Below are 13,539 nucleotides of genomic sequence, written 5' to 3'. Positions count from 1 at the left end.
TTTAGAATAAGGAGACTCTTCTCTTACTCCTGTAGGCAGCTTTCTGCTTCTGGTTTCTTATCCCTCTCTTTCTAAAATGGCTAGTCAGAGACCCCTTTCTTCTCTTATAACCGCTAGTCCCCTTTGTCAGGTAACCTGCTGATCAACCTTTTCAGGTGGTCAGTTCCCATCAGGCAATTTGTTGCTTAGTTATCAGCACACCTGAGCTGACTGGTTTTTCTGGGTGGTAGCCAACTCTATGTGAGGCTTCTATATGAATAGAGGATCATCAAGGTTTAGCAACCCTCATTGTTAGTCCTGTGTCACTACCCTCTTGGAATTTCAATCCAGCATGGAGATGAGAAGACAAGCTCATTATTCAAAATGGAGTTTATATACAGAAAGATATATATGCAGAGTTCAGAATCCTCAATAGGAACTCATAAGTTGTACATAGATTCCCCAAATCATGACTCACCTTAATAAACTACATCTATAATATATTTCAGGTGGGTTACAGTCATGGATAGCAGAGATTTTCTCCTCACTCCCATGGAAAAAGAGACTTTATTTTCAGGGGGGTGAAAACTATTGAATTGTCATTACCAATAGTTGCCTTCATTTCATTTATAATCTTTTAATTTAGGGAGAAAATATTGAATGAACAGGGACAAAAATAACATTTGGTCTACAATTATAGACTATGGATACATTTTACCATTTGCATGCTAAAATGTGTCCTGACAGACTATAATAATAGTCTGAGTGTGGCTCTGCTGGAATTTGTTTGGTCTCTTATCCTTTCCCTGCAGACTTCTGCCATGGCTTCTTGCTAGAAGCAGAATTTAGTAACATTATACTGAAGGGTAAGATGTTCCATTGGAACATCAGCATATCAGTGTGGCTTCAATGCAACATCAGGTAGCTAGAAATAAATGCACATTTTCCCCACTCCTACCTGCCAGTGCATTAGGAAGGACTCAAGTGGTTAACTGGTTTCTAAGAATGTGGTTAACTTAACCAGAGCTACATATTCAAGTAGCACTGCATCTTATGAATGTGCAATTTTGTTTTCTGAGTTGATGTTTTTCAGATGGAACTATGTCCTGGGGTATTATACTCAAACCCTTTCCAAAAGTGTTCTTAAAATTCCCATTTCCACTACAGTTTTGTGCATGGTATTTGTGCAAAACTGATTGCAACTTAGCTGGATGCCTCTCCCTCCCTGAGCCAAGTGGGCTGTGGGCTAAATTATTATATATACCTCATAGAATATTAAAGACATCAAATCACTTCAGTAGGTTAAGTACAAACAATTTTTAGACTGTCTCAGGAGACTCACAAATTATTTAAATGAGCTATTCTTAAGAAGAGGTTGGAGGGATAAACTGCTATGAACATGAGAGAATGTCAAATGTTCACCGAAATTAATTGCAATAACTTTCTGCATAAAGTAGCGATTCAAGTGCTTCAGCTGTCTTAAAATGGGATTAGCTCCCACAGAAACCCCATGCCAGGGTTAGACAGGGAGTAATAAGGGGACTGTGCTCTATCAAAGCTCCTGCCACGATCCCAGCTTTATTCTGAAATGATTGTCAAGAAATAGTAAATGTTACCATAGTTAGCACCCTATGGAAATGAATGCGAGGAGCTTCCACCTCTTAAAGGGACTGATCTAATTTTGCTTATAGAAAAGGAGTACTTGTGGCACCTTAGAGACTAACAAATTTATTAGAGCATAAGCTTTCGTGAGCTACAGCTCACTGATGAAGTGAGCTGTAGCTCACGAAAGCTTATGCTCTAATAAATTTGTTAGTCTCTAAGGTGCCACAAGTACTCCTTTTCTTTTTGCGAATACAGACTAACACGGCTGCTACTCGGAAAATTTTGCTTATGGGCCTCCCATGCTCAGAGTATTTCATAACTATAAGGGTTAGAAGCTATTTTTTTAAAAGCTTAATTTATGCTGAAACTGCTGGGGTCACCGGAGATCTGCAGATAAAGTATTAATGAAGTGGTAAATCTCAAAACTTGTTCAAGTCTACTACTACTCATGACAGACCATGTTACTGTAAGCTACCATTTCCCTAGGAAGCAAACAGGTATGAATGCCAGAACTATCACACACACTTTTTTCTTAAAATGTTTATCTAAATGAAGGAAAGTAACAAACCGTGCAGTCCAGAGTAACAAGTTCCCATACCCTATACTACTCTATAGTGTTAGTCAGAGAGAGAGAGAGAGAAAGATAATGACATAATAAATACCTCAAGCAGATTCTACTGGGGATGAGGAAAGAATAATGAAAAAAAAATTCCCCAAATAAATCCATTTCAAATCCTGAGAAGTCAATAAAACCAACGTTTTTCACAGAACTGTTTCCATTTTTGGGCCAGTTCTATTTTTAAATAACTTCTAATTACAACGGTCTATCTGATTTCTTAAGAATTGAATAACTGACCTTGGGAGTGTGCTGCTCATTTTCAATTTAAGACACATGAGCACGTAATTCCCAACACAAAGATTGTTGCTTAATTGGAGAATGAGCACACTAAGGAGTGAGGATTCTTTTGGGATAAGCATAAGTATGTCCAAATACAGTTTAATGATATTAGACACAAAGACCACAGTTGCTAATTAGTCCACCTTGTGTTCTAATTGGCATAGTAGACTCAAGATATTTAGCATGATTCTTCCTTAATTCATTCAGTGCTGCAGAACTGCTAAGTTTACTTATAGAGATGTCCATTACTAATATATGACTTCTAATACATATACATGGGAGAATAAGCCCATCAGATTGGTGTTTCAAGAACACTGACTTCTTTTCTGTCTCTTGTCTATCTAAAGTGAATTTAAATAAATGATCTTTTCTTAGACTAGTTAGTTGAATGGATGCAGCTCCTTTAGGTTTCTTGCTACTATCATCCTCAGACAATTACTAAAAGAATTACAGCAGCATGACATTCCAGGATGTAATCCAGACCAGTGAGGGGCTGATTCACCACTTGCCCTGCAATCTGAGATGCCTGCCACTGCTTTGCTATTGTAGTTCCCAACCTACATGCAGGTCACACCCTGAGTGTCTGCATATAGCCACAGCTCTGGTCCAGAAGCTCTGACTCCAGTCGCCTGTCAGGAAACACCAGCCACACTCTGGCTTCCATCAGCTTTGGTTACTAGTGTGCTTTGCACTGTCCAACCCTCTCCTGGACAGTCAAGTTGTATTAGGTCCTTTGCCCCTTTAAGGGGGTCAACATACAACAGTCTGCTACCTTAAATGCATGCTTAATACATGCATCCGACAAAATGGGTATTCACCCACAAAAGTTTATGCTCCAATACGTCTGTTAGTCTATAAAGATGCCGCAGGACTCTGTCACTTTTACCTTAAATGAAGTTATCCAAACAAGTCACAACACTGAATTAATTTTAATGAAAGAATAAAATAAGTTCACTTATTTACAAAGAGAGATTTCAAGTGCATAGAAGAAATGAAGCATTAAAGTCAGAAGGTTACAAGGTTACCTCTCAAAGCAAAGTTTATTCAAACAGAAAAGAAGGCAACATGATTCCTAGCAGTGAAAGAGGATGCATGCTGTTTCTTCTTACCTCTATTTGCTGAAATGCAGATTTTCCTTGTTTCCTATCTTCCCTCCTCACTGTCTAAGGACTGTTTGCAACTTTATGTAATGTGACAGACCCAGACCAGTGAGGTACAGGAATCTGGTTGAAGGCAAATGTACTAGCTATTGGATAAATAGTTTTGTGTTCCCTGAGTGACCAGGGCAGGAACTACCTTAGAGCAATCAGGAACCTGCTAGAACCAATTAAGACAGGCAAGCTAATTAAGACACCTAGAGCCAATTAAGAACTTACTAGAATCAATTATGGCAGGCAGGCTAATCAGGACATCTGGTTTAAAAAGGACCTCCCATCAGTTAGTGTGGGGGGTTTGCTTTGGGAGGACTGAAGAGTATAAGCATGATCAGGCTTCCTGCAGTGAGGATAAAGAAGGTGCTGGGGGAAGGCCTTGGGGAAGTAGACCAGGGCATTGTAACTGTTTTGTAGCTGATACAGGGAACATTGTAGACAGCTGCTATTTCCAGGGCCCTCGGCTGGAACCCATGTAGAGGGTGGGCCTGGGTTTCCTCCATTCCCCCCAACTTCTGATTGGATGTAGGAGGAGTTGACCTGGTCTGTGACAAACACCAGAAAGGAAGGTCTAATTTGGAAAGGGATCTGGCCTGTCCATGACCCACTAGGTGGGACAACAGAGACTGTTCTCCATTTCCCCCGTGCTGGCCAGTGATGAGGTTAGCTGAGTGAACGGTGGGTTTGAGCCTCTAGCAGAAGTGGCCAAACTGAGGGCTGCTGTGAATCTCTGAGGTGAGCAAATATGCCAAAAAGCGCAGGACCCACCAAGGCAGAGAAGGAACTTTGTCACAGTAAATGGAGGTAAACACACACTCCCCTGTTTAAGGCCTGCTGATATTTTCAAAGCAGACTAAGGGATTTGGCTGCCTAATTCCCTTTTAAAATTAATGGGAATTGGGTGTCCAGATTCTATAGGAGCTTTGAAAATCTCAGCCTAAACACTATTGAGAAAGTGCATCTTTGCCAGAGTTGAACTTTGAACTGCTTCCTAGTTGTTTTAATCTGTGGGGATTTAAGCAACAGGAGGATATGAAATCAACAGGAAAAATAAGTGATGGGCTCTGCTGTCTCTGAGGGCAGACTGTGAACTCTGGTGATAAAAGTAGAAGGCCAGGAGACAGCCCTTAATACTGCACCAAGGAAGTAAATAGACAGTGCCTGTATATTCATGAGAATGGGATCCCAACCAGCCTTGGTTGCAAATGCTGCAAAGGACATTTGGGATGAGATATGCTTCTTTAGACAAATGATTTGCCTGTTAAAGTAAAGCTTTATGAATCATACTATGATTTTACTTTATATGTAACCCCTTCTCTTTCCATTATCCTAACTCACTATGTCTTAAATCTTAATCTTTGATGATAATGTTACTTATAAATATGACTCTGCGGTGGTATTGTATAAGGAGCTGACCCTGAATTGGATCATTCAAGCTGGTGGGTACATGGTTCCCCTGAGGACAGCTGACCTGGTAATTCTATGAGTGTTCAGTAGCTAAGAAACAGAATACGATAGAAGTATGCTTCAAATGGACTTGGGGACTGGAGTGCACCTATTATTAACCTTCAAGGCAAAGTAGGGGCTGGCATAGCCATGAGGAGAGGGCTTGGGTGGCTGAGAGATTCGAGGTTTAAGCTGTTCCACTTTGTGTAAATTATTGTGTAAATCATTGAGCCAAAGAGAGGCTGACTCTAGCCCAGTGATTAAGACACTTATGTGGGGTGTGGGAGACCCAGATTCAATAAATGAATAGAAAATGGAACAGCGCCAAACAGGAGAGATTGAGAGAGACCTACCCCAGAAAAGCCAATAGGCTACACCTCACGTGAGTGCTCTCACCGCTGGGCTATTGACTATTCTGGGGTCAGTCTTTATCATTCCCCCTCCACCATGGTTCTGAGAAACCTTTCCCAATGAAAGGTTCATTGAAACTAGTATGTTTCTTCAAAATCTTTGGTTTTGACAAATCAGCATTTTCTGATGAAAAATAATTTCATTGGAAAACTCCCAACTAATTCTATTATTGAAAAATTTAGCTTTTGTCACCATCAGAAAATTGTTCCTCATACCATTTCACAACCACATGGATGTTTAAGCCTACTTTGTATAGGTGGGTGATGGCTGCTCAGACATAATTGATTAATCCTTTAACATAAGCTGAGTTCAGCTGCACAGATATAGCATCTACTCCCTTGCCCAACTCCATTTACACAATGTGTAGTGACTTGACTCAATCTTAGTGTCTGTGTATCTTTTATGTACTATCTCTCTTCTGAAATCTAATTTCCCTCCAGTCAGGAATGAGATTTTTAACCCAGCTCTGCACATTTTTGCCTGCTCAGTCTGTGCATTTCCCTGATGTGCCACATCTGATGTGGCATATTTTTTTAAAAAGGTACATCTGACACTTGACCATTATTCTGCTGAAATGAATCTGTGCATCCATTTGTTTTTTATGCTAATTGTCTCTTTTACAAGTCATAAGTCTCCAGACTACACTGTCTACTGTCTTATTTCCAGAGTTTTGCAGTGTGGCTAGTTTGTCAGCTTCCCACAGAGTTAGGGGTGAGAGACATCAGTGGACTAAGTTTGAGGAAGTATCAGGGGCTTCCCCTAGTGGACCTCTCCCTTCCAGTGGCTTGTATCTTCATGCAGTGGGAATAGTTTGACTATTTCAGATCCACTAATAGATCATCAATTTAGTTCTCAATTTTTTTGGAAGCTAGTTTTGGTAACAAATGTCAGGGGTTTTGTATGCTATGTGTGACAGATGTAATGCTTTGGGAATATGAAATATTCAGCGATTATGTGGAGAGATGTGACAGATGTTATATTTAAAGACTACTGTATCAAATTTATAAGTTATGTGTATCTTTATAGGCTTGTCTGTGATTGTATTGTTAGTGGGTGAGCTAAAGCTAAACAATGCTTCTGTAGGAGTTAAAGACAACAAGGAATAATTAATGCAAATCCCAACTATGGAAAAAATACAGGTAATACACCTGTGGAAGATTTATGCTTAGGGAGTATATCATATACTAGTGTGACCTGGGTCAAGAGGTCAAGCAGACAAAGGACTAGAAACTATGTAAAGCAACTGCCCTGACCTAGGGAGAGAGTCACTTACACTTAATGTAAGAACTGACATAAGATTGTGACGAAGTGACAGGCCCTGTGACAGCCTGTAGTACTAGAAGTCCCATCAGGGTCTCCATGTGGAAGACAGGTGATGGCCTGATAAGTTAGACATGCATGTAAGCTGTTTATTATAGGTTTTCTCTGTCATGACACAGGGGCATCTGGGCCCAATTTGAATGGTGGTGTGACCCAGCGTGTCAGGTCAAATGCCGCCTGCTCAAATTTGGCTCAGCTGTCCCACCATCATCATGGAGAGGTGGCTGGGCCAATTTCTGCTGCCCTAGGCCTGTGGGAGGGGAGTGGCACACAGATGTTTTGCCTGGGGTGGTAGATCACCTTGAGCAGCCACACCTCAGCCAACACCCTCTGGACCCAGAATTGTGCAGTGGAGGACCCCCCCATTCTGAGGAAACTAGCAGTCAGGTGGGGCCTATCCCTCTTTCCCTCCTCTCTCACCCCATGCCTTAGGGGGGAAAAATGCAGAGAGGAGCAAGGCAGAGACTCCAGCAGGTAGGACAGGTTTCAGAGTAGCAGCCGTGTTAGTCTGTATCCACAAAAAGAACAGGGGTACTTGTGGAAATGGCCTATCTTGATCATCACTACAAAAGGGTGGTTTTTTTTGTTTTCCTTCTCTTTCCTGCTGGTAATAACTCACCTTAAGTGATCACTCTCGTTATAGTGTGCATAGTAACACCCATTGTTTCATGTTCTCTGTATATAAAAAATAGTCCTACAGTATTTTCCACTACATGCATCTGATGAAGTGAGCTGTAGCCCATTAAAGCTTATGGTCAAATAAATTTGTTAGTCTGTAAGGTGCCACCAGTACTCCTGTTCTTCCTTCAGCAGGTAGGAGCAGCTGCACGAGCAGCCAAAGCAGAAACCTTTGGACATTCAGAGCATTTCAGTTTTGATTGGGCGTTCTCTGCCCTGCGCTGATTGGCTGTTTACTCCAACTCTCCCACCTGTCCCCCCCAAAGTCTCTTATCTCAGCTACACTCCCCACCTGCCCCTCTTCTCCCCTGCCACCCCCTCAGCTCACTTCCCTTCAGCATCCCCTCTCCCTTCACTTTTCTTTCCATTAGCTGCTCTCCCCTCCAAAAAAAATGGTAGAACTAATAGGACACTTGCCATCACATTGTTCACTCTGCTGGTCTGTTCTAGTCCCCCCCTCCCCTCCACGTCTGCCCAAATCTCACTCTGGTCTAGTTAGATTGTAAGGTGCGTTGTTAGATGGGTGCTCTGGAAGGTTTTGTTCTGTAGAATCATGTTGTGTATTGACATACAAAAAATAGGAGAGGGATGAAAAACAGGGAGTATTAAAGCACATCACAATAGGAGAACTATTTCTTACCCTTGGTTCACAGATACCCACCTCATTTTGCAATCTGCTCATGCAGACCTTTTAAAAGTTGAATCAAGTTAAATTTAAGCAATTTAGCTTCTAAATTACCTCTGTCGTGAAACACAGCATTTATTGAGTTTTTAAAAAGTTATGTCAATCTTCTTGTCCTACTGCAGCGTCTCTCACATGGTAGAGAGGATATGCTATTTCCACAGTTGCTTAATCCCTCATTGAGATAGAGGCAGAGTTTATGGCCCTCTGGATAAGAGAGTTGGGGAAAAATGGAGGTTGTAAGTAAAAAATGGTTTATTAAGGAGGGATGCCACTTGCTATCCTAGGGCAAATTTCAGGATGTATAAAGGCAACTCTTAATCCAGTCTCCCTAGGCAGTGAGGCAAATCGCAAAAACACAAGTTGCTTTATTTACTATTCTATTTGATTTTTGGGTTTTGCTTTCTCATCATTTTCTTCTGTCAAGAGCAATAGTTCTTCCTTTTATCTAAAGCTGCATAAGCTCCCTAAATTTAGGGCCAGGAGGGTTCCACGTCTGGCTCTCCAAAAACAGAGACTAGTCCAGGTCTGAACCTTTGTGCGTGCCTGTTTCTATCTGTCTTCCTGTATATCACTTGTCATAACTGATTGGGGGAGGAGGGAATACACATTTCATCTATGCAACAGTTAGTTATAAAATTCACTTTTATATGAAAAGCTAAACCTACAGTTCTGGAGTCTCACTGTACCAAATTGCTGTTTGAATTGCAAACTGGTTTGTAGCACTAGTTGTTTAAATTGCTGTCATAAAAATAAAGGAAAGGGTAACCACCTTTCTTTATACAGTACTATAAAATTCCTCCTGACCAGAGGCAAAACCCTGTCACCTGTAAAGGGTTAAGAAGCTAAGATAAACTCGCTGGCACCTGACCAAAATGACCAATGAGGAAACAAGATACTTTCAAAGCTGGAGTGGGGAAAACAAAGGGTCTGTCTGTCTGTGTGATGCTTTTGCCAGGAACAGATCAGGAATGCAGTCTCAAAAACTCTGTTAGTAAGTAATCTATCTAGAAATGTGTTAGATTTCCTTTTGTTAAATGGCTGGTAAAATAAGCTATGCTGAATGGAATGTATATTCCTGTTTTTGTGTCTTTTTGTAACTTAAGGTTATGCCTAGAGGGATTCTCTATTTTTTAAATCTGATTACCCTGTAAGGTATTTACCATCCTGATTTTACAGAGGTGATGCTTTTACCTTTACTTTAATTAAAATTCTTCTTTTAAGAACCTGATTGATTTTTCATTATTCTTAATATCCAAGGATTTGGGTCTGTGTTCACCTGTACAAATTGGTAAGGATTTTTATCAAGCCTTCCCCAGGAAAGGGGGTGTAGGGTTTGGGGGGATATTTTGAGGGAAGATGTCTCCAAGTGGGCTCTTTCCCTGTTCTTTGTTTAACGCGGTTGGTGGTGGCAGCATAGGATTCAAGGACAAGGCAAAGTTTGTACCTTGGGGAAGTTTTTAATCTAAGATGGTAAGAATAATTTTAGGGGGTCTTTCATGCAGGTCCCCACATCTGTACCCTAGAGTTCAGAGTTAGGAAGGAACCTTGACAATTGCACTGCTAACAACTTAATTCAATAAGTTTTCTGAAAAATGCTAAAAACATTTCACTTTCAGGATTGTGCACAGAAATATGTTGTGAAGAATTATTTCTACTACTACCTGTTCAAGTTTTCATCTGCCTTGGGTGAAGAGATTTTTTACATCACATTCCTTCCATTCACCTACTGGAACATCAATCACGATGTGTCGAGGAGGCTGATAATGATGTGGTGTGTAAGTATGGATGTGATTATTAATACATTTATTAATGTCATTACTGTAACACCATAATAATCAACTTCTTCTGGCTTTTGATTGTCTTGTTTTCATCAAAAACTAAAATAAAATGAATTGTGCTTCCAGAAGCACAAGTACAATTTTTCAAACAAGTTTTACAAAGGGATTTTCTTTACACTGTTTCAAAGACACATAATCAACCTTGTATCACTCCTTTTTGGAAGTATGGTTGCACTTGCAGCTGGGAAGAGAGGTGACCACAAGCTATGAAAAAGATAGAGTGCATCCACTCTCCCTATTCCCAAAGTGGCAATGAAAGATCTAAAATATTTGGCTATTTCTCTCTACCACAAGCCCCCAGTATGCTATTGATGTTAATTTAAAACTTGAAATTATCATTTGGATTTCATTTTAATGTTGCTCTTCTGAATTTGTTCTGATTCTAGCTATGGATAAAGCCTTATCTGATATCTTAAAATCTATCTGATTTTAAGTTAGTGGTCACCACAGTCACCAACAGCCCATTGCAAATTATTTGTGTTTTGTCCAGAGTGACAGTGGGGATAAATACTTCTGTAATCATATATGGCTACAAATTTTAATCAAAGACCACAAAGAGTGAAGACCTACTTATTGCCATGTTCATACTTGGCATACTTCTCTTTGATGTTCCATCCACTTTAGAAGTGGGGTTCTATGAGTAAAAGTGGCTGTAAAAATAGCATTTTGGAGCTCCAGGTCTATTTTCACTCAGTGATTCTGTGTCTCGGGTACTCAATCAACAAGCAAAAACCTGGTGTTGTTTTCAAACTGCCACTACATCAAACTAAGCTTGAGATCTGAGAGTCAAGATGGGTTCTTTCTTTCCTTATGCATCATCATTAATCATAAAGATTCTTGAGGCCAAATTAAGATTATTATATCCATGCAGTCACATTGTCATCAGAAGCTTTGCACAGGTATAAATTACTGACCCTAATGGAAACCTGGTAAGCAATTCTACTGATGCACAGGAGGGGAAGGATTCCAGTTCATACCTGTTTTTAACATGTTTTAGTCACTACAGTAGATCAGATATGACTGAGTGCACATAGGGAGCAGAGCTGTGTAGTCGTGACCTCTGCTGGAGCAAACAGACCAGGGTTGACAGTTCTCTCGAGAGCCAGATGAAGAAACAATTCTGAGAAACGTATTGTTTCTAATTGATACTACATGTGTCATGCAGGTGGTTAAATACCATGGCATGTAAAATAGAATAAGTCATTACAATAGGTTTATGGAGCAAAGGTAGTGGGAAGTTTGACAAAGGTAGATATCATTATGGGGGAAGAAATGTCACCATCCTGAAGGTTCCAACACCCAGTTATTAAAGGTATTACATTTTGAATTAGTTTTTTTCCCCCATTCGATAACCAATTTGCTTCCTTTTTACAGGCTCTCCAGCAGGACTAGTTAGAAAACATTCCTTTTCCAGTGTGACAGTTTTGTCTAAGAACCTTCCAGTTTATACAGCAGTATTTTCTCTCTGTTACCCTTATCTCTTTCACTTAACCTTCTTCATATCCAACTCCTCATGCTAGCAGAATCCAGTGTGTAGACATGAGAAATGGGAATCCAGAGCCTGGATTTGAATAAAGAAATATCCATAATCTCATTTCAGACAAAGAATAAGGGCCCTGATTCTGTGTCCATTTGAAGTCAGTGATAAAGAGTTAAGTGACCAGTGGTGCAGGGTCAGTATAAGATCATACCCCCAAATAAGCAGGCTTTAACTCCATTTTCAGTTTGATAACTTCTGAAGATGTTTGAAAAACATAAAACACAGTTCTCAGAGTAGCAGCCGTGTTAGTCTGTATTCGCAAAAAGAAAAGAAGTACTTGTGGCACCTTAGAGACTAACAAATTTATTAGAGCATAAGCTTTCGTGAGCTACAGCTCACTTCACATCGGAATGCATCCGATGAAGTGAGCTGTAGCTCACGAAAGCTTATGCTCTAATAAATTTGTTAGTCTCTAAGGTGCCACAAGTACTCCTTTTCTTTTTTCATAAAACACAGTGGTGCAATTGCAGCTAGTGCTAACAAGAGTTAATGCAAGAATAACAAAGTGCCTGGTTACCCATTAATAACTGCAGTTTTGTTGATATTAATTTTTTTGTAATACTACAATCCTATTTGTACAGCAGTAATCTGATCAGGGTGGAGGGAGGGATATCTTTTCATTTTAAACACGAAAGTGGAGCATTTAAGAATTTGGTTAGTAGCTTTAGAGAAATGTATTAGCTGGATTGGGTGTGACACTGAACCAGGTCTGAAATTCACCTTTTACCATTGTGAATGGTTTGCTTAATTGCCTGTGAGGATTTTTTTTTTATCCAGCTATTTTCTGTAGTATCTCCTACAGACAGATTAATGGATCCAGCCACTCATCCAGACTAGCCTGGGAGAAATTTAGTGTCAGTGAAAACTTGTCTGTGATGTATAGCAGTGGTCCCCAAACTTTAGGGGGCACCCCCCCTAAAAGGACATAGAAGGACATTCAGGGAGGGGGGGACGGTGCAGCAGGGCCCAGGCCAGCCCCCACAGAGGGCAGAGAGGGAGCACCACCCAGCCTCATTCTGCTCCCAGCTCTGCTTTTTCCCTGTCCCCAGCCGTGGTCCCAGCCACGCGCCTGGCCCTGGCTGCAGCCTTGGTCCCCAGCTGCAGACTGCTCCTGGCCCCAAACATGCCCCCAGCCCCAGCCCCCTTATCATATCCATGTTTCCCCACCCCACTCCCCGGGAGCCACGGCCCTGCTCCTGGCCTTGACTGAAGGGTGTGTGGACAGTAGTAAGGAGGATGCAACCCTGAAAAGTTTGGGAACCACTGATATAGTTTAAGCCCTTTCTGATGGGAATTCTCCATGTCTTTATCATGGCTGTCTGATTTTTTTGAATGAAAGGCACCATAAAATATCTTCTGAAGTAATATGCCTTATGTATGTCTTCCACTAAAATGCAACCATTTTGGGAGTGGAAGATAACAGCCATTCTTTGTCTATAATTATAGACAATAAATTCTTCAACTGGAACTAGGAGTAGGTGGACAGCATATAATTAGAGTTGGGCTCTGGTCAGGAATACTCCCACTCTTTTTGGAAAAGTGCCATAGAATCTTCTAATAAGTAATTAGTGCCTCTTTTTTACATCTCAGTCAAAAGATAGACACAGACTTTAAGGTCAGAAGGGACCATCATGATCATCTAGTCTGACCTCCTGCACTTTGTTGTAACCCTGAGCCTTCCACATTTAGTGGCCCATTTTCTGGCAGTTGGAGATTTTTGCTCCTGGAAGTTGCCAATGGGCCACATGCAGTTGTAGACAGTCCTGTCTTACCATCCCCTCCATAAACTTATCAAGCTCAGTCCTGAAGCCAGTTAAGTTTGTTTTTGTTTGTTTGTTTGTTTGTTTGTCCCCACTGCTCCCCTTGGAAGATGACACTTCCAGCATCACAATACTTTCTAACACCACACATAGGCACTGGTTTGATATTCAGAGGGAAGAGTGATTCCTATTGAACTGCTAACATCTCCTCATGGGACACTTTTAAGG

At 40.8% G+C, this 13,539-nt stretch overlaps 1 protein-coding gene across 1 annotated transcript in view; it reads left to right on the top strand.

The window, feature by feature from the left end:
* Positions 1 to 13,539, top strand: part of SGPP2 (sphingosine-1-phosphate phosphatase 2) — a 78,548-nt gene that overhangs the window by 27,215 nt on the left and 37,794 nt on the right. Inside the window, exon 2 of the mRNA XM_038415480.2 lies at positions 9,790 to 9,948. Coding sequence (XP_038271408.1) covers positions 9,790 to 9,948 — 159 coding nt within the window. The remainder of the gene's footprint in view (positions 1 to 9,789; positions 9,949 to 13,539) is intronic.

Source organism: Dermochelys coriacea, chromosome 9 (genome assembly GCF_009764565.3).
Source record: "Dermochelys coriacea isolate rDerCor1 chromosome 9, rDerCor1.pri.v4, whole genome shotgun sequence".
Taxonomy (NCBI): Eukaryota; Metazoa; Chordata; order Testudines; family Dermochelyidae; genus Dermochelys; species Dermochelys coriacea.
The sequence above is the reverse complement of the archived record's forward strand: the minus strand, read 5'-3'. Positions and strand labels throughout refer to the sequence as shown.